Source organism: Punica granatum, chromosome 4, assembly GCF_007655135.1.
Source record: "Punica granatum isolate Tunisia-2019 chromosome 4, ASM765513v2, whole genome shotgun sequence".
Classification (NCBI taxonomy): Eukaryota; Viridiplantae; Streptophyta; class Magnoliopsida; order Myrtales; family Lythraceae; genus Punica; species Punica granatum.
In genome coordinates, this window is record NC_045130.1 from 7,969,880 (window position 1) to 7,988,696 (window position 18,817).

General features: G+C 38.7%; 3 protein-coding genes and 1 long non-coding RNA gene across 4 annotated transcripts; 3 read left to right on the forward strand and 1 right to left on the reverse strand.

The window, feature by feature from the left end:
* Positions 1–344: 344 nt before the first annotated feature.
* Positions 345–911, forward strand: LOC116206014. Its single transcript, XR_004156618.1, has 2 exons — positions 345–486; positions 609–911. It is a non-coding gene; the product is annotated as an uncharacterized LOC116206014 (long non-coding RNA).
* Positions 912–7,875: 6,964 nt separating this feature from the next.
* On the forward strand, positions 7,876–10,391 carry LOC116204901 (B2 protein-like). The gene is made up of 5 exons (XM_031537264.1): positions 7,876–8,833; positions 9,301–9,401; positions 9,541–9,624; positions 9,725–9,835; positions 9,929–10,391. Exons 1-5 carry the CDS (start codon positions 8,146–8,148, stop codon positions 9,968–9,970), a joined length of 1,026 nt encoding a protein of 341 aa, XP_031393124.1. The 5' UTR covers positions 7,876–8,145; the 3' UTR covers positions 9,971–10,391.
* Positions 10,392–13,747: 3,356 nt separating this feature from the next.
* On the forward strand, positions 13,748–14,819 carry LOC116205341. Its single transcript, XM_031537914.1, has one exon. It carries the CDS (start codon positions 13,884–13,886, stop codon positions 14,496–14,498), a length of 615 nt encoding a protein of 204 aa, XP_031393774.1. The 5' UTR covers positions 13,748–13,883; the 3' UTR covers positions 14,499–14,819.
* Positions 14,820–15,146: 327 nt separating this feature from the next.
* LOC116205342 (RNA polymerase II transcriptional coactivator KELP) lies at positions 15,147–17,436 on the reverse strand. Its single transcript, XM_031537915.1, has 3 exons — positions 16,985–17,436; positions 16,663–16,768; positions 15,147–15,559 (listed from the first exon to the last, which is right to left on the reverse strand). The coding sequence occupies exons 1-3, from the start codon at positions 17,291–17,293 to the stop codon at positions 15,468–15,470; spliced, it is 507 nt and encodes a 168-aa protein (XP_031393775.1). The 5' UTR covers positions 17,294–17,436; the 3' UTR covers positions 15,147–15,467.
* Between the last annotated feature and the right edge of the window lie 1,381 nt (positions 17,437–18,817).

Here is an 18,817-nt window from a genome sequence, read left to right on the forward strand (position 1 = left end):
TACTTATTCTCTTTAAATAAGATTTCGAGTTCGAACTTTGTAAATGGAGAAAATCTTTGATTGAGAAAGTTTTATCTCTTAGTGAGCCGACGGCTCAAATTGAATTAGTCCGGATTCATTAAACTTACGGATATCAATGTATACATCAAAACAAAATAAGCATTAGGGATATAAAAATGGGAAGGGTTTGGCACTGCAAATCCCTCCTCCAATAGGAATTCCACTACTAACTCTTCTGAAAATCGCAGATCATACTAGATGGATTTTATTTATTTTTTTAGATTGGTGGAGGCAGTATTATCGATTATATATAGCACCAACGATTAATATCCCGAAATGTCTGCGAGCATTCTCGGTTTTGCTTCTCCAAAGCGACCATTAGTACAGTGACCGCCAAAGTCGAAAAGTTAGATATGTAGATACGATGGAGATGGACAAAAGACGTACTGGATCTGCTCCCGTTGCCATCGTCCTAATAAGCATGAGGTATGTTTGGTCTAAACTGTTCATGCATATATTCTCCTTCTCCTGGATTAGGTTCCAGAATAGAAAGTCATCCGCAGTGCTCAATTCCTACGTTAACAATTTTTCCTCCTATTAATTAACAGGAACCGCAGGCCGTCGAAAGAGCTGGGCTGGTCTGAGCAAGCGGATTCAATGCAGTAGCACTCGAGCCAAAGAAAACGTCCGGAACCTCTTTATATCACGTCTCCCTGAATTAGCAAAACATACCAGGCGAAAATATGGGGAAAAAAAAAAGAAAGAAATGGGGGTGGGAAATAAAAACAATGAGATGAACTTTCTTTTTTTAGAAATCGCAAGGTATTCCCAGCACCAGGAATAATTATTGCTCGAGCATTGATTCAGTTCGTGCTTCCAAGAATTTTTAAAATTCCATCTTTTAGGTAAAATTCGTCCATAGAAAATTCGGTTTGCTAATTCATCCGCTAAAATTCATTTTGCTAATTATGCAACATCTCTTAGTTAAAGAGATGGGCACTTTGGTGAGGTTTTATGAGTCTCGACATGAATGGTGGGAATATTAGGTGGCAAAAATAAATATTATCTCGAGTGTGGAAAAAAAAAAAGGCAATAATTTCATCGTACTGAAAAGATAAAATAATTGCAAGTGTGCCCGGGATTCTGGCATATTCCCCGAAAATTTTATAAACAAATAAATCCCGACTTTAATTAATTTGCTAAAGCTAATGATGCTCCCCCCTTCAAAGACCCTTAAACAATGGGGTTCTTAGGACTGGGACAGCCATTAAAATAACAATCCCCGACCCATTCATTAAATATTAAATACTCGACGTGAAAGTGAACTTCGGGTCCAATTTCTTTTATATCCCAGGCCAACATGTTTGAAACCCGTATATATATAGATCCAATGTTTCTTGCGTTCAGCTTCGTTTTCTCTAATGCGGAACGCGTACGTACTAGTTTTCTAGTGCCGCCTGATTGGCTTCTGATCGGTCAGTAGGATCGGTCCATTATAAGGCCCTGTCCACCTTGAGCTGATCATAATAGAAAGTCGATAACACATTCTGCTGGCATGAATGGCGCGGATGTGCCTCGACACCATGTTCTGCCGTTATCAATTGCATCCATCGTCCGATGTTAGCCCATGGCAGATAACTAAACCAAGAGGATACACTTCGCATCCTAACGATCTCTAGTTCAGCCCAAAGCCGTTAAAATTCATGCCCTCAGTTAAGGCTCTCATGGGCCTGACAGTTTCGGCCCAAAAAGAGCTTCTCCTCATCAAGATTTGGGCCTACTATATTCGAAGCCCATTTATGGCCCCAAATTTTGGGCTGGATTGCTATGCATTTGAGATAGTGTCTTAGAACTCGTATTCACTGGAATCTAGTAATTGCATTGCGGTGCTCCGCTTCGACTCGTACGAGATACTAAAGTCTTATAAGAACAACTATTTGTTGACCATTTGATTCCCGAGCTTGAATTATTTGTACATGTTTTCGAAACTCAAGTAATACAGAATCCTAGTAATCATTAAAAAATATTAACATTTGCACTTGTTCATATCATGATGGTTTAAGACGCGCGTCATTGATCAAAACACCCATAGCTGACCGTTCATGGTAAAGTGAAAGGTTTTTTAGGTTAAAAGGGAGGAAAAAAGGGCAAAAGAAAAAGGTACCAAATGAACGTTAAAGCTGTCATGATGGTTGGTTGGTTGGTTGGGCTCTATCATTTAGATAGATCATATATTTTCATTTTAGATTCATCGGTGGGGCGGATGACCTTACGTTGGATTTCCCTGATCGAACAATTGTGATGCTCTCTGGATTTCTACGATTGCAATTGAACAGATGGAGAAAAGATTGCGGTAACTTTACGAGGTGCAACTTTCATGAGAGAAAGCTTCCTTCCTTTTAACCTAATCGTTCTCTAAAGGTGTACTGCAGAATATGTAATATAATTTTTCATGCAATATAGCTAATTTAGTATGCGCTAGTTATTAGAAATTGAAATTCATGAATAATTATCATTTAATATATCAATATTATTACGATCGAGCTAAATGGGAAAATATAAACATGACCATATGAGTACAGCGGGATGAATCCATAATATGAAAAAAATAACTCATTTCTTCGATGCATTTCTAAAAATATTAACGAAATTACAAAAAGTTTCATAATTAACATGAACTTTAAAACATTAAAAAAATCTTTTATTGGTGATCTTGTTTTTAGTAATCTGATTATGTATGTTCAAAGGTTGCGTGCGAAGGATTAGGAGATTCATATTGTCTATACTTATCCGTAGGGTAACTCATGCGCAGATTGGCTTGCTTGAAAGGCTTGCTCAAAAGGCTTTTTTGATCTCTTTTGGTGTCTTCATATATTTTATTTTCCTTCGGAGAGTATTCAAACTCCTGTTCTCGGTGATGTATCACGGGTCTCTATGCCACATAATTGCGTAAAAATTTTTTTTTCATGGCTTTGGCCTCGTTTTTTTCCTGAGAAAAAAATTCGTGTTGCTTGAGTAATATTGTGCTTCTATTGTTAGTGTGCAAAAGGTAGAAATGTTCTTTCTTTAAATATTGTAAGTTTTGATTAATGGATATTTAGTGTAAAGAAAGAAAAAATATTCAAATGGAAGTAAATTGTGTCTATCCATATTAGTTAAAGTAATTAGTATATTATTAGAGGTATTTTAGTTGGATTAGCAATAAATGGGGTGGATTAGCCACAGATGGGAGTGGAAATACCCTAACCTTAAAAGAAGTTTTAATTTTTTTTTCCTGCCTCCAATGCCCTGGGTGTATGAGGGCTATCTGATGCCCCGTTTTGGGGGAGATCGATTACTGTGTATGGGGTAATCGGAAACGAAATTTCACGCAAAAAAAAATAAAAAAACAATCGAAATGGATAATCCCGATTTAGATTCCGTAGATTTTTCACACCAAAACAAATAGCCCCTTAGTTAAGAACTATATTCTCTAAAATATTGAGCTGCGATCTCATTGCACATTTATAAGAATTTTCAGAGGACGGATGATTCGTATTTTCACATAATTGCATTGGGATCAGGTTGCTTGGTTCACTCGTGAATCCCCTAGATTGAATTTGAATAGCCTGTCTCTAACTTGTTCGGTAAAGTGAGCTGATTGAAGTATGCATGAATTGATCCGAATATACCGGACCACAAATAAGAGATGACGACCAAACCCAAGCCCCAGGAGATAGGATCGGATTTGGCAAGGGCAACATCAAGTCGGACTGTCTGAGGTGGGGGCCACTGACAGTGATGATGGTCCCACTGATTGTTTAACCAATAAAGCACGTGTACGTGTGCGTGTACGAGTACACGTAGGCCGAGATGCATCATTATCTTCTTCTAGCTTGGCTTGCTGTCCAAGTCAAATGTAAAGATCTCTCACTCAGAATTCCGCCTCCATTCCTTACTCTTAAATTAATGGGCCAGAAAAGCATCCACGTGTGAGCCGATGATTACGGGCGACGTAGCGTCGGCCCAGCCCAATCGAATGCCAATGCCTGTCCGCTCTCCTCCAAACACGTGCGACTCCGAGCTTTTGCTGTCGGTCTCCTGGTCCTGGATGAGTGCGGCAGCTCAACAGTCAACAAGTCCACTACCCCCAGTCAACATCTTCGCGCTGGGAGCGGCGATGAATGAATGTAATATTATAAAGTTGAAGATTGAATTTGGAAGCTTAGGGGGGGAGAAGATCGTCTCTTTTAGCTCCCTCGAGATCTGCCTTTGCACGCGATTAGCGCGATTAGGGCATTATTCCGAATGCGATCAACGCTTTATTTAGAGATTGGTGATTCGGTCCTCTATCCTAATTTAGCTATGAAAACAAAAGGGTAAAATTGATCGTCCCAAATTTATGTGAGTTCTCATGCGGTGAATGTCTATTAAAACATCGAATAAGCTGTCAAAAACATTTTTAAAGTGCTCTTCGTATTGGAAACATTTTCAATATGTTCTGTCCAAAGACCTCTCTTGCAGCAAATAGGCTGATTCTGAATTTGGATAAAATCAATGTGTTAATGATGCATCACAAATGGTCAAAAAGACGAGAAATAAAACGGTAAAGAGCCAGAAAGTTTCTTTGGTGGAAATTAACCCGACACTTGTTAATTTCATGCGGAAATGTGTACTGTGCACTACAAGCCGTCACTCCAAAATAAACATTACTATATTAAAAAAAAACGTTATAGGGTAGTGATGTATGTCTCGCCTGTTGATTTAGAGGTCGCATGTTTGATACGTAGTAAAACTACTCGTACTATTTTATTAGTTATTGGGTTAAATGCTTAAAAAATATATACTTATTATATTTTATCAATTCTAACACAAACTTTTTTCATTGACCTAAAAATGTACTAATTATCAATTTGATATTAATTTTAGCAAACCTCAACTTTTTAGTTGATTTAAACAAGAATTTATGGTCACACCCTCTGATCGAGGTTGCCGGCGACCTTTCAGGGGTGGCGGTGAGTCCCGATGAGGCCATCTTGCCCGAATTTGAAAAAAGAAAAAAGTAAAATGGAGAAAATAATGAAATGGGTAGGTGGTGAAAGTCTCATCGGCAACCACCATGCCCTAATTGCGGTCATCGAAGACCTTGATAATCTGAGTCAAGCTCCTTTAATTATCCATGAATTTCTTGTAATTTAATAGTTGTTAATCTTTTAATTTCATATATGAGGACCTTTTTATAAGAAAAAAAAGTTAGGTAAACCTTTTTTTTTCCCGTATAAGTAATATATATAGATGAAATCATTATATTTTCTTTTCATATTTTTGGGGAAAAGATCAAGGATTTGGAGTATTTTCGGACTTTGGCATAGCTACTTACGCAAGGCACAACTCCTACTAAGACTCTAGTGGTCATTAAAGGACAGCTTAGTTAAACTTCCCTTGATCTGTGTGGACCCCTCCAGGCTTTTTTAGCTGCACGCAATACCGTTACTTTAGGAGAGCTGCGATTGCATGGGAGATGACTTGAACTTGGGATATCAGAGGCAGGGCCATGGTGGTTGCATTTCACTTTCATGCCTACTAATCTATATATATATACAATATATAAAGAAGAACAAAGTTTAAGGATGTGCAGTGACAAATATCTTACTTGCCATCTTTGCTTATGAACGTTGGAAATACATGCACTCATAGAAGGTTACAAGTATAAAAATGATTTTTCCCCTGAAAGTTTTCGGATAATCAATCGACTCTTGAATATTTAATTGCACCTTCAAATGTTTGTAAATATTTATATATTTTTTATTAAAGAAATATATACAACTTCTATATTGGCAACTATATAAGGAGCGATATAATGATATATATGACAGAATAATAAATTCAATATATAGTGGATATTATAGATGCCGTGAAAATTTAATAGAAAATTCACTGTACATAATGAAATAGGAAATTCAATATATAGTGGATATTGAAAGCATCTTTGAAGGAGATGCACATGAATGGTACATTCTCCAAATAATTTCGAGAATTCTACTGTTCAAAGTACCGCATTGCATTTATATTATTGCTAGTAGAAATATAGATTCCCTAATTTATATATATATTTTATATATATATATGCCATTTCAAATATATAAAGCAGGATATATAATCATATATAAAGTAGAGTAGAATATCTAAGGAAATTTGCTTATTTATTTTTTAAGGAAATAATTTCTACAACCTTCGAATTATATATATATATATATATATATATATATATAGCATATTTATGCAGCTCCAACACCATATCCTATATCAATTTGGTTATTTCACAAGGATTGATCAGGTTTTCTCTTTACTTTCATCAAATTTATTCATAGATTCGTTCCTTCCAATTAGGATTTGATTGTTTTTCTATACTATTGAGATTACCTTTAATTATTATGAGTTGACACTGTTGATTATTAAACATTTAGATAGTTGCTTTGCTCTTTCTGTATTGTTGGTTTGAAAATATTTTGTTAGAGTCGTGATTTCATATTCTTTCTCGCTCAACACGCGAGTTCTCACTCGGTTATTTCACTAGTTTAGTAACTCTAATTCATACATGTGTGCAAATTTCATCTAATATGACTAAATTTGGAAAGACTTAATTGGTGAAGCTCCATGTGACGCTATATACGGCATAGTAGAGTGCTATTATCCATTGCACTGAAAAAAGGGTTAATGATCCAAAAAAGTATAAACTTAGCCGCTTTTAAATTTTGACACAAACTTTATTTTATGATAAAAAACGCACAAACTTTGATTTTCTTCACATTAGGTATTTGTTTCATTTTCCATCCATATTACTGACTTAATGGAAAACGGTGTCTACGCACTAAATGATGTCATTCCACTTCAGCAAAAATTTAAAAAAATTAAAGGGAAAAAAGAGAAAAAGGCAACAATCGGAGAAGGGGTGGGCTGCCGCCACCTAAATGGAGTTAACAGTGCCCCTAAAAGGCACCGACGAGTCTAATTAAGGGAATGATAGACGAAATGAAGGATCTACTGCTAGAATCAGGATAATCGTCAAATTGAGGATTCTCCTTATTTCGACAGGTACAGCCTCAATCTCAATCACCACCCTTGGGATTATTCCGATTTCTTCGGGTAGAGTCTTGATTCCGGCCACCACTCCCTGGTAGATGCCATCTAAGATCACCAACAACCCTAATTGAGGATATGATGGCTAGCCAAGGCTCTCACCCTCAACCGATCAAAGCATTTCTTTCTTTTTTTTTGTTTTGTTTTTTCCTTCAATTGTTTGTTATTTTTGATAACACGGTCTAACATGGTTTGCCGTGTAGGCACCGTTGTTCGCCGCTTAACAAAATGAATGAAAAAGTGACACGAATGTCTAATTTAATAAGAAAATTAAAATTAATGCTTTATCAAAAAATAAAGTTGATAGTAAAAATGAAAAAGTGATCGAAGTTCGTGGTTTTTCAGTGAGTAATCCTAAAAAGAAGGAAAAAAAAAAAAAAGGACTCAGTCTTAGTAGCTAAGCAAAAAAGTCCGCATCCTAAATGTGAACTCTCTCGCATTAATTATCAGCGGCCGAACCTACTAATCTTCTCTTCCTTCCAGAACCCGACAAATACATTCACTCTCTCTCTCTCTCTCTCTCTCTCTCTTCCCCTTTCCCCCTCTCCACCGTCTGCCACGCAAACTCCTCACTCAGTCTCTCTCTCTCTCTCTCTCTCTCTCTCACTCTCTCAAAATGAAAAAGAACGCGCTTTTGCGTCATCGCCCTCGTCTCCTCTTCCTGATTTGCTCTCCTGTTGAAAATTCATCTCTCTCGCTCTCTCTCTCTCTCTCTCCCCTCTTCCTCTTCTCTTCTCTGCTAAGCTTCGTTGCTGCGTAACTTTCCTACTTTGACAAGTCGACACGCAATCTCTTCCATTTTCCTCGAAATTTCCCTTCTTTATTCCCTAATTCTTTAATCCCCCGCTATTTAAGCAGCGAACTGCTCTGTCCCACTTTCCCTCTATTTCACACCCACCCGCCCCACTTCTTCTCTCTCCCCCTCCCAAGATTGCACCGGAAAAGTTCTGTGTTTTGCTCGTCACCCAGTTTCCTGTCTTGCACTGTCTCCTCAGAACCTGAAGGTAAATTCCGAGTTGTTTGAGCATGGAGAACAATCAGCAGTCCTTCTGGCAATTCAGCGACCAGCTCAGGGTCCACACCTCGAACCTCGCCAGCCTCTCCCTCAACGACTCCATCTGGAGCAACAACTTCGCCTCCTCCAAGCGCCCCGAGGACCGCCGCAACTTCGACGTCAGGGTCGGCGGCTCCGTCAATTCGTCCAGCACCTTGAAGCCGCCCAAGGCCTCCGACCTCAACTTGCCCGCCGGGAACGATCCCCTCCCTGGGAAGGACTTCAACGGGTTCAATTTCGGGTGGAAGATGGGCGCTGCTGATGCCGCTCTCAATGACCTCAACGTCAATGGGTTCGACGACGGGTGGAAGGTCGGCAGCATCGGGTCTACGATGAACGTCGGGGTCAACAACGACGCGTTCAACAAAGGGATATACCCTAAGCCTATGGGCTTGAATTATCCGATGAACGGAAGTCTGAACCTGAAGGGGGCCCGGAACAATAGGGCCGAGAATGATCACAAAGGTTCAAAGAAGAGTGGCGGCAGGAAGAATGGCGACATCAATAATAACAGCAACAGCGAGGGCAAGTCCGGCGCTGATAAGAGGTTCAAGACGCTCCCGCCTTCCGAATCCCTCCCGAGGAACGAGACCGTCGGCGGGTACATCTTTGTCTGCAACAACGACACTATGCAGGAGAATCTGCAGAGAGAGCTCTTCGGTATGTCCTGTCTCCAACAAACTCCTTTTAGACTCTTTGTCATTTGCTAGTTTTGGGGGATGATGCCTCATCTTTTGATAACATCCTTGGATTATTGATTTGGATGTTCGTGAACCGGATCAATTTGCGGGGAGATTATGGCTTCTTGGAGAACATCTAATTGATGGATTGATGTGTTAGTGATTATTCATATTCAGAGTTTAGCTCGAGTTAAAATCTCTCCATCTCTATCACTGTAGCAAGATCCAGTGGCAAAGAGCTAACTTCGGGGATAGTCGATAGATTATAAATACAGCTAACCGGGATTTCGGGAATTATTGAAATTCTGCATCTTGGTTGTGCATAGATCTTTGAGAAAGATGAATATGCTAGCTATTGCTGCAGAAATGATTAGAACAACTTTGATTGAAGGCAACCTCATTATATACCCTGTTGCCTCTTCATGACAATTTGATCGGTCATTGCAGGTTTACCGCCTCGTTATCGGGATTCAGTGAGGCAGATAACTCCGGGCCTGCCCCTTTTCCTCTACAACTACTCCACCCACCAGCTTCACGGTGTCTTTGAGGTACCTTTCCATTCTTCCCTCACAATCAATATCCGATCACCTCGTGGGATCATTTTATGACAATCGATTCGGCATCTGTTTGTCGTGATGTTTTCAAATGATGATGTAACTAATGATAGTATTTTTCGTCTTTTTTTAGGCTGCGAGTTTTGGAGGGAGTAACATAGATCCAAGTGCCTGGGAAGACAAGAAATGCCTGGGCGAATCTCGGTTCCCAGCTCAGGTAATTGTTGTAGATTTTCAATCTCTCTCTGGCAAATCATTAACTCTATACCACCGTAGTTAGGTTAGATCAGTAGATTGACCGATGATTTTGTACGCAGGTTCGAGTTATCACAAGGAAAGTCTGCGAGCCACTGGAGGAGGATTCCTTCAGGCCAATCCTCCACCACTACGACGGTCCTAAATTCCGCCTCGAGCTGAACATTCCCGAGGTAAATAGAGCTTAATTCTCACCAAAAATTCGAAAGCAGTTCCATTTCTTCTTCCTCGAGCTGATTTCATCTTCCTCTCTCTGAACGATGCAGGCACTTTCCCTTTTGGACATATTTACCGAGCGAGAGAACTAAACACACCACACCGGCATATCTTTATGAGGATGTAAAAGAGTGAGAACAGTAGAAATACTATACTCAGCCGATGAAAGTAAGTAGGAGCATACGGTTCGTAAGAGAGTTTCCCCGACAACGGAACAACACTAGGCGCAAGGATGAACCATCTTTCTATGGCTGTGTTTTTGCCTGCTCAACTTACCGCCTGTTTCCGGTTTTTTCGGGCCATAGAGATTGTTGTTCTTGTGCTTTCTGTTCTTCTGTAGTTATGTACAAATTACAAAGAATGCATCGAGTGAAAGAGGATCTTCTAGAGCGTAGATAGAGTTTGATTATACTATGTGGGACAGTATTCTATGTAATATCGTCATGAAAAAAAATAATAAGAAAAAGAAAAGTAACAATAATACCCTTTATTTGGCTATTTAAGTTATACAAATCTACACTTTTTTGGGTAATTAAGTGTGTTATGAATTCATCTGATTAACCTCTACGGCCTAGAATTTAGTTTATTAATCTTCACCGCTTACATCAATACCTCGTAACTCGCAAGTCGAATGGTGTGATGAATTTATCCGATTAATCTCAACAGTACGCGAATTTGGCTGCCTAATTTTCACATGAATACCTTGTAATTTGCAAGCCTAAGAAATCATGTAAAGTAGTTAAAAAATTAGGGAGGGAAAAAAGAAAAAAAAGAAGAAAAAGGCAGTCGAGGTCTTAGGGTCAATTGTTGGGTGGAACGGTTGAGTTTGCTTGAGAGCTACTCTGCTTGGGAAACCAACCATGGTATAGGATTATTCATCAAAAACACCATGGGATAGGATTCATTAAAGCTCGGGTGTTGTGAAATCTTCATCACAACTTATCTTATACACCTCAGCAAAAAAAAAGAAAAAAAAAAGGAATAGAAAATATCTTACACGGTGCTCAATTCTCGCGTTACCCGTTCATTAAGATGAAATTCATGTGTGAAGAATAGATCTATAAGTAAAAAGCAGATAATATCAAAATCCCGACTGCATCCATAAACTAGTTCATCTACTCTCGATCTTTCTATGTGATAGCTGGAAGTAATATTTGTGAGTCCTTTTCTATTGTATGGTCATCGGCATCGGCATCCTCGATGATCATGCAAGTTTTACCACTCGCTTTCACTGGCACAAACAGTGGCAGTTATCATGATATAGAGAGCGCGATGAAAAATATCCATCGCAGTTATGGGAGGATGGCTCGAACTTCAGCAAGAAACAATAGAGAATGCAGGTTAATTGGGCATCTTTGGAGTCGTACGGTCACGGGGCTGTCGATTAAAATATAAATCTTTGAGAAGAATCACGTTATTAAACTGTGAATTATCCAAAACCAATCAATCACGGGATGCATCTCAACTGATGAATTAATTTGGAGTCTTCTTCACGGGCGTGGAAGAATTTGGGAAAAGAAAGGGGTTTTTGGATCATTGAATTTGGCATCAGATGAAGCTAAAGCTACCGTTGGCAGAAAGTGGAACCTAATCATGCAGGACCAATTCCAATCGGTTTGTTTGCTATTGGAGGAAATATATGATTTTTATTAGTTTGCGGCCAAAAAAAAAAAAGAATCTTTACTAGTTTTCTTTTTTTCCTCCAAAAAGAAAAATTAAATCTTTTACTTTTAACAAATTTGTATTGCAGGGTTTGCCTGTGATTATCCCTAATTAATTGTCAAATTTTAATATTTTCTCAAGAAATAGTCAGAAATTAAATCAGGATAGATTTAAGGGAAAAAAAAAGTAGAAAAACTTACACTGAGTTTGAAATAAAACTGAAAAAGCAATAACTAATGTGGATTAATGCAGATTGTTTGGTACCTCTTTTTCTAAAAAATAAAAATAAAACTCAGTTTTTAACTTATGTAAACGGAGAGAGTCAACTATCATATGATAGTTTTACTCATGAGTGGCTCGGTCAGACTCGAATCTGGGCTAGTTGAGACTTATTGAACATTGAAATACAAGGCGGTGGAAAAAAAAAAGTGAGAAGGCAATAAGTGCGATCTCTTGCATGTACATTTTTCATGTGAGTTGGGTTCTCTTTACTTAGTGCTCCGAGAATCGGCTGATTTGTGATTTGTCTTCTCAGAATCACGAAAGGAAAAAGAAGAAAAAAGAGAGATCACATGCTAAAGTTGCAAAAATTTAAGAAAGAGCTACAATACCCTAGGGTTAGCTTTGCTCAAAAGCCAAAACCTATGGTCAATTTCTTCTTATTACATGGCGGCCTTTAACTAAAGATTGATTTTGGATTCTTGAATTCTAGCTAGGTAGAAGATAATGGGGATGGGGTAGATATTGCTCCTTTGATGTATAAAAGTGATGAAATAGTCCCAATGGAATAAGATCGAGTTTATGCCGGTCAGAGCTCAGGAAAACTTCGCGAAGTGTCGATATCCTCCTCAATTAATATTGTTACTACAATAAGTAAAGAAAACCTTTAGATTTACGAGGAAAGAGTTTGTTCAGAAATTCTGTGATGGAGAATCTCATCTGTCGTTGGAAACATGTGGGGTACGAGATTGAAAAGGCATGGGAACTATGATAAGTAAGCAAATCTTTTGTTTTATCATCAAAGAATTTGTTTAGATATACTTTAATGTAGACTCTTTTCTATTGCCGCAAATATGCAATGCGCACAATTGTAGAATGGCGAGTTTCTATAACATAATCTAAAAACTCTCATTGTTATGTGACGATAGATTTAGACACTATAGACATATACAAAAGGAAAGGAAAGGAAAGGATTAGGGATCCGGATTTGAATGGTGGCACCGAGTAACTTACTGATCGCGTTATATTTTCTCTAACTTTTCTCTTCTCATCGATCCAATGCAAGGACGTTATTGAAAGATGACTGTTTTTGAGTGATATGGTGAATTTAACCACTCACAACATTAGAGTCTAAGTGGAATTCGTACAATTTTTTCATCGCATGTTTTTTCTGATTATAAGGAAAGCACATCAGTTTAGTACAATGATAAAAAAATAAATTAAATATAAAAGAGCATATAAATCCATTAGTGAGGATTGAAGTCAAGACTTTCTAATTTCAAATCGACATTTCGTGTCATTATACTAAAACTCATTCATTCCTCATTTTATAGTGTGCTTTCATTGATATGGTTCATCGGATTTGCCCGAATATGAAGGATTATTCTATATGGGACCTCAAAGCTACGGGGATGTTGCTGGCACGGCACAACATTGTTTGGAATTATACTGGGAATTTGATGCACTGAACTTTGTTGGATAGAAAAGCACTGACATCTTATCATCCCTACGACAAAAATAAAGAAATCCTACCCATTAGTTGGAATCTAGTATATGGAATTTCAGTCAGCACCAAGTTTTGGAATGGCATAATATATTTTTTTTCCTCAGTGCGGACTAAATATTCGAAAATCCAATAGATCTCGATTAATCTAGTTCGAACCGGATCGATTTGTTAAGAAGTAAAACTTTTCCGGTGTAATATTTTTTTTTATTCACAGGACTCGAATCCGAAATTTTATTTAAGAAAAATAAGTATCGAATTGTTTCAAATAACCTACATTGGTGAAATGACATAATATTTAATTCATGTAATTCACGGTTGTTGTACCTCTCTTTTTTTTTTTTTTGGTAATTCAAATTCTTTTTTTTTTTGTTCTTGTTTTCATTGGGTCATGCCACATCCTCAAAAAAAGGACTAATTAAATCCTCACAACGGTCTGAGAATCACATGGCACCTCTTTGTGTTCTTTTGAAAAAGAGGGGAACGCACACTAACTCCATTTAAAGTTCAGCTTTGAGTTTCGGATTCCTCACCATGAAAATAAATATATGGCCCCATCAGCTCCACTTTCCTCCTAAGCTTTTTACACTGTCAAAGCTTAAGCTTTTCTGGGGTCAATAATGGGGAACTGCTCTCCTAAAGGGATCACCCAACCTAAAAACACACCCAACAACACCATTCGGGTGCTCACCGACTCCGGGTCCGTCCTCTACTTTCAGGGTCCTAAAGTAGTTCAAGATGTGGTCGAGAACTTCCCGGGCTATGGCATTTTCGAGCAAGGTCGGGGAGGTTCGTCGCGTCCCCTATCCCTCAATGAGAATCTAGTCACTACCCAGTCCTACCAACTCCTCCCGCTTGGAGGAAGCCGAAGAGGTGTATCAGGAGAGCCCCGGATGGGGGGTGTTGCTGGACCTTCCATGGAGCATGATCGGGCTTCACTGCCGGGCCTTGTGGAGAGTCTGGCCAACAGCCCGGGCCTCGAGGTGCTGCCGATGCCGAGGAGAGGAGATGGGGTGTGGAAGGTGAAGCTGGTGATCGACACGAAGCAGTTGGAGGAGATATTGTCTGAGGAGGTGAATGTGGAGGCACTGATAGAGAGGATGAGAGCAGCTGCGGGTTCAAGCTCTGGCAGTAACACCAATGGAACTACTCGATCACCAAAGAGGGGGAAGGTAAAAGGGGGACCTGGGCTAAAGCCGTCTCTCTCGAGCATATTCCGTGCGGCATCCTGCTGATCGCGGCTAGATGTCTCTGGGGCAGCAAAGATTCTGAATTGCTGCATTGAGAAGATGGACTGGACACGAGTTCTCAGAGAACTAGCCGTATGTTGCCTGTGTATATACTAATGAAAAGTGATCAATGTCGTGGCTCCTACATGGATCATTGAGGTCCACTGTATCATGGAGTTGCGTAGAATTTATATTCGAGTCTCGAATCCCATCTGGTTTTCCTCTTTAACCTGTTATGGATCCGATCCCCTTGCAAGTTCATCAAATGTTGCTCATATAGTAGAATTTATATTCGAATCTCCAATCCCATCTGGTTTTCCTTTTTAACCTGTGATGGATCCAATCCCCTTGCAAGTTCCTCAAATGTTGTTCATATAGTGCCCATCTGTTACGACGGAATGGAACATGGAACGGGTTACATGTTAATCATCATCACATGGAATTGGGTTGCATTTTAAATCCTTGATACTAAATGTTGGCACATAAGGCCCAAAAGGGCAAGCAGAATTAAGAGACAACCAGTGAAGGACAGCATACAGATCGGTATATGCCAGCACCATAATAGCTCCTTTTTAGCCCTAAGTCCTAGAACCTTTCCCAGTGCCAATGTGACCAAAAGATACGAGCGCCCGCTAAAACAAAAACAGGATACTCTTCCATCTGTAATGGATATTCTTATGGAATAGAGAAGAATATGTCTTACATGTACATCAAAACCGGCAGGTTTCTTAAGGGATAAACAACGGGATTGATCCTGAAATTATGGAGATCAATCCCAGCTACTGATCCTGAACTTGCAAAGATACAATGCAACATAGTTCAACTCTGAGGCCATTACATATATCACACAAGAAGTACCAACACGAACACTCAGATTACAAAAGTACTCAACAGCAGTCGGAAACACTCTGGTTAGGCCAAGAAAGTTTTGAGTTTCAAACATTGCATTCCTATGACAGCAGCCCAATAGTCTTATTATACACGAGATTCCATCTTCTTGATAGCTTTCTGTATGGCAGGCAGATTCTTCCGAAAGGCTCCCCATTGTTCCTCTGTCAAGCTTATACCTAGAGATTAGTCAAGAGGAGAACATAAGAAATGCATTCATGTAAAACAGAAAGCAAGATCAGAGTCTGATCTTTCTGTTACAATATAAGCAATAGAATGATGAAAATGGAACTATGACTGATAGGAGGATAGCATACAAATCAGTACATTCCATAAACAAGTAGAAAGCCACTTAAATGATTATATATACATCCAGTGACAACATATAGTGCAGAATACGTCCCCAACTAAAATTAACAAAGAGAAGAACCTTAAACACATGAGAGGATGAAGTAGTCAAGGATGACAGATTAGATGAAGAATGAAGAAAAACAATCTGCAACTTCCCTAAAGTTTCCACTTCAACACTCTGCCCCTACTTTATAACTGGATAGTTCATGTTGAAAGCGAGAACAGGATCAAATGAATATTGTCCAAACACTTGCTGAAATGACTACATAACATTACCATTGGCATCTCAAATAGAATTAATGATTACTCATTGCCTATAGCAAAACTTATCTGTGCTGGAAGAAACTCCACAGACTCCCATGAATAAATCATGTATTTGCTGAACCGACTGAAACTCATCTTTTTATTTAACCAAGAAAAGGCCAACAGAACATTCAACAAGAGAAGGACAAATCTGCTCAAAGATGGCCCTAGTAATGCCATGACACCCGGTCTGTTGCACTCAGAAGACAACTGGAACTGTTATGAAAATCTTTTAAACGTGTACAATAAAGTTTGAATTCAATAAGAACATGCTGCAAGTCACAAGAGACAGAAACGAATAGCACAGAGCAGTCAGGAGGGACAAGTGGATGTATCCATTTATAATTAGGAATGCAGAATTCTAAGCTTGATCTCTTCTCATATCAGAAATGAAAACTGGAAGCTCTAACAGGATAACTCCATAAATTTTCCGCTGCCCTCATTGTCAAAATTCAGAGAAAAAGAGCCAGAGCTTAGGATCAATTCAACTGCAACTTATTCTTGAAAGCAATTCAACGAACAACTAGGTAGCGCAGAAGTCCCATGTAACATTAGCTCTTTTCACTAAAAAGACAACAATCAAAAGCATCTTATGATAACAGAGTGTGTCGGTGTGTGTATGTATTACCTTTTGAAGTAGGGAGCTCCTTGCTTCCTTGCTTGTAATACTCCCTGATTGAGACCAACGTTTTGCCTCTGAACTCCTGAATCGTCACCTTTCTCTTCTCCGACAACTAAAATCATCACAACAATGACAGGAATGAATCAAGAACTGGTCCAACAGAAGAGATTGAAGGGAAAACAATCAATCAGCCATACTAATCCCTACTTCAAATTGCTCATTACAATCGAATGCACAAACTCGGACTAAACCCTCAGCAGTGGGACCCAAAGAATGGTACAGAGATGAGCAAACATGGGTAAAAGGGGAGAACTAGAAGGACGCTTACTTTGCAGATAATAAGGTCGCCATCATCAGTGTACTCCTTGCCTCCATCGGATCTCTTCCCTCGGCCGGCGTCCTCCTCCTCCGGATCCTCCTCAGCCTGCTGATCCTCCTTCGCCTTCTGCTCCTCGAGGAACGCCTCCACGACCTGCCTCACGAACGGCTTGTACTTGGGCTGCGACAGGTTCATCTTTAGCCGCTCCGACGCCTCCCTACGGACCTTGTACTCGGTCGTCTCGCTCATGTCGGATTCCTCGAGCACCTGACGCACAGTCGCTTCGATCCTCTGCTGAACTTCCGGGGCCAATTCCATTTCTTTGGCGGCTCGGAAGGACGAAATTGCACGGAGGAATTACGCTACTCCGCTCTTACTCGATTGAGTCGCCGACCGTACAAAATCAAGTCTGCCGTCGAATTTACTCGTTTAACACTTTTTCCTCTTTAAGGGTCGCAACATTTATTTTCGTTTCAATGCAGCCCGGAGCGTTTTGTAAATTGTTTATTTGAGGCTTATTGTAACTTTTTAAGCTTTTTTTTTATTTCAAAATATTTAAAAGTAATTTATGAAAATATAAATTATACGGTTTTATTTTGAGTAAATAGTCAATTAAGTTCCTTGGCGATCGATTTGCATCACTCGAGTCCTCTTGGATATTTCAACCGATGAATTTTGCATGAATCGAGTCCTTTTTATATCAATTAGGTCCTTTTCTACTTCAATTAGATCCTTTCATACAACAATTAGATCTTTATATGCACCGTTGTTATACATGAATTAAGTTTTTTTTTGGCTCAATAATCAATGCCATTGTTAAAAAAAAACGGATACAAAGTAAAACGCTGAAAGAGTAAATCAGAAAAATACAGCAAATCCATCGAAATTGCTTCAAAGGAAAATTACATGTGATTGAAGGACATCAAATACACATACATTCTTCTAGATACTATAATTCAAACTCAACCTCTTGCGACTAAACTCTATATAGATCCAGTAAAAATCAAGAAGTAGAGCATAGCGCAATCCATATAGTGAATGTTACTACTGAGAGAAGCAGAGCCAAGAGGAGTTTTCGACTGCTACCCGGCACAAGAACCATCCACGTATCACAATTAATCACCAACCCTAAAAAACTCAATCTCAAAACAGTCAAATCAAAACGGCCTAACTTCTTTAATTAGTTTAAACCAGTGGTTATCTATCTAGACAATCAAATCAAATGGGCAATGCTATCTTGATCGGTTCAAACCAGTGACTTGTACATGAATTAGGTCCTTGTATATATCAAACAGGACTGTGATTACATCAATTGCATACCTAGATATCAATTAAGGGTGCGTTTGAATTTAGAGTTGAGTTGAGTTGAGTTTTGATTTTAATTGGTTTGTAATGATTGTATTGTTGAATTATGAGAAAAAGTGTGAAAAAGTAATAAATAATTGAGAGAAAGTAATGATTAAGTAATGATTCTACTGTTGAATTGTGAAAAAGTACTGAATAGTTGAGATAATTTAATATTAAAAATTGAATTGAATGGTTAAAAAAAATTTAAAAATGAAAAAAAATAATGATTATGATGTTGAATTAAAGATAAGTGAAATTGAGTTGAATTGAATTAAAAAATTTTCAAAAAACAAACACACCCTAAGTCTTTCGAGTAAAATTAGCAGCATACGGTATTAAATTTGGGAGATGATTTTTTTTTTTCACCACCGCCACAATCGAGGCGGCGGGTGGCATCCATCGAAGTTCCCAATAGAGGTTGATTACCTCTGTACCAAATAAGAAATAACCTAAATAATCCCAATAGATGATGAGACCTGACAGCAATATTACAAA

Coding starts and splice junctions, on each gene's coding strand:
- LOC116204901 (XM_031537264.1), top strand. CDS start 8,146: ATGGAGAACAATCAGCAGTCCTTCTGGCAATTCAGCGACCAGCTCAGG. Junction 9,402..9,540: donor AGCTTCACGGTGTCTTTGAG/GTACCTTTCCAT, acceptor GTCTTTTTTTAG/GCTGCGAGTTTTGGAGGGAG. Junction 9,625..9,724: donor AATCTCGGTTCCCAGCTCAG/GTAATTGTTGTA, acceptor TTTTGTACGCAG/GTTCGAGTTATCACAAGGAA.
- LOC116205341 (XM_031537914.1), top strand. CDS start 13,884: ATGGGGAACTGCTCTCCTAAAGGGATCACCCAACCTAAAAACACACCC.
- LOC116205342 (XM_031537915.1), bottom strand. CDS start 17,293: ATGGAATTGGCCCCGGAAGTTCAGCAGAGGATCGAAGCGACTGTGCGT. Junction 16,769..16,984: donor GCGACCTTATTATCTGCAAA/GTAAGCGTCCTT, acceptor TGATGATTTTAG/TTGTCGGAGAAGAGAAAGGT. Junction 15,560..16,662: donor GGAGCTCCCTACTTCAAAAG/GTAATACATACA, acceptor ACTAATCTCTAG/GTATAAGCTTGACAGAGGAA.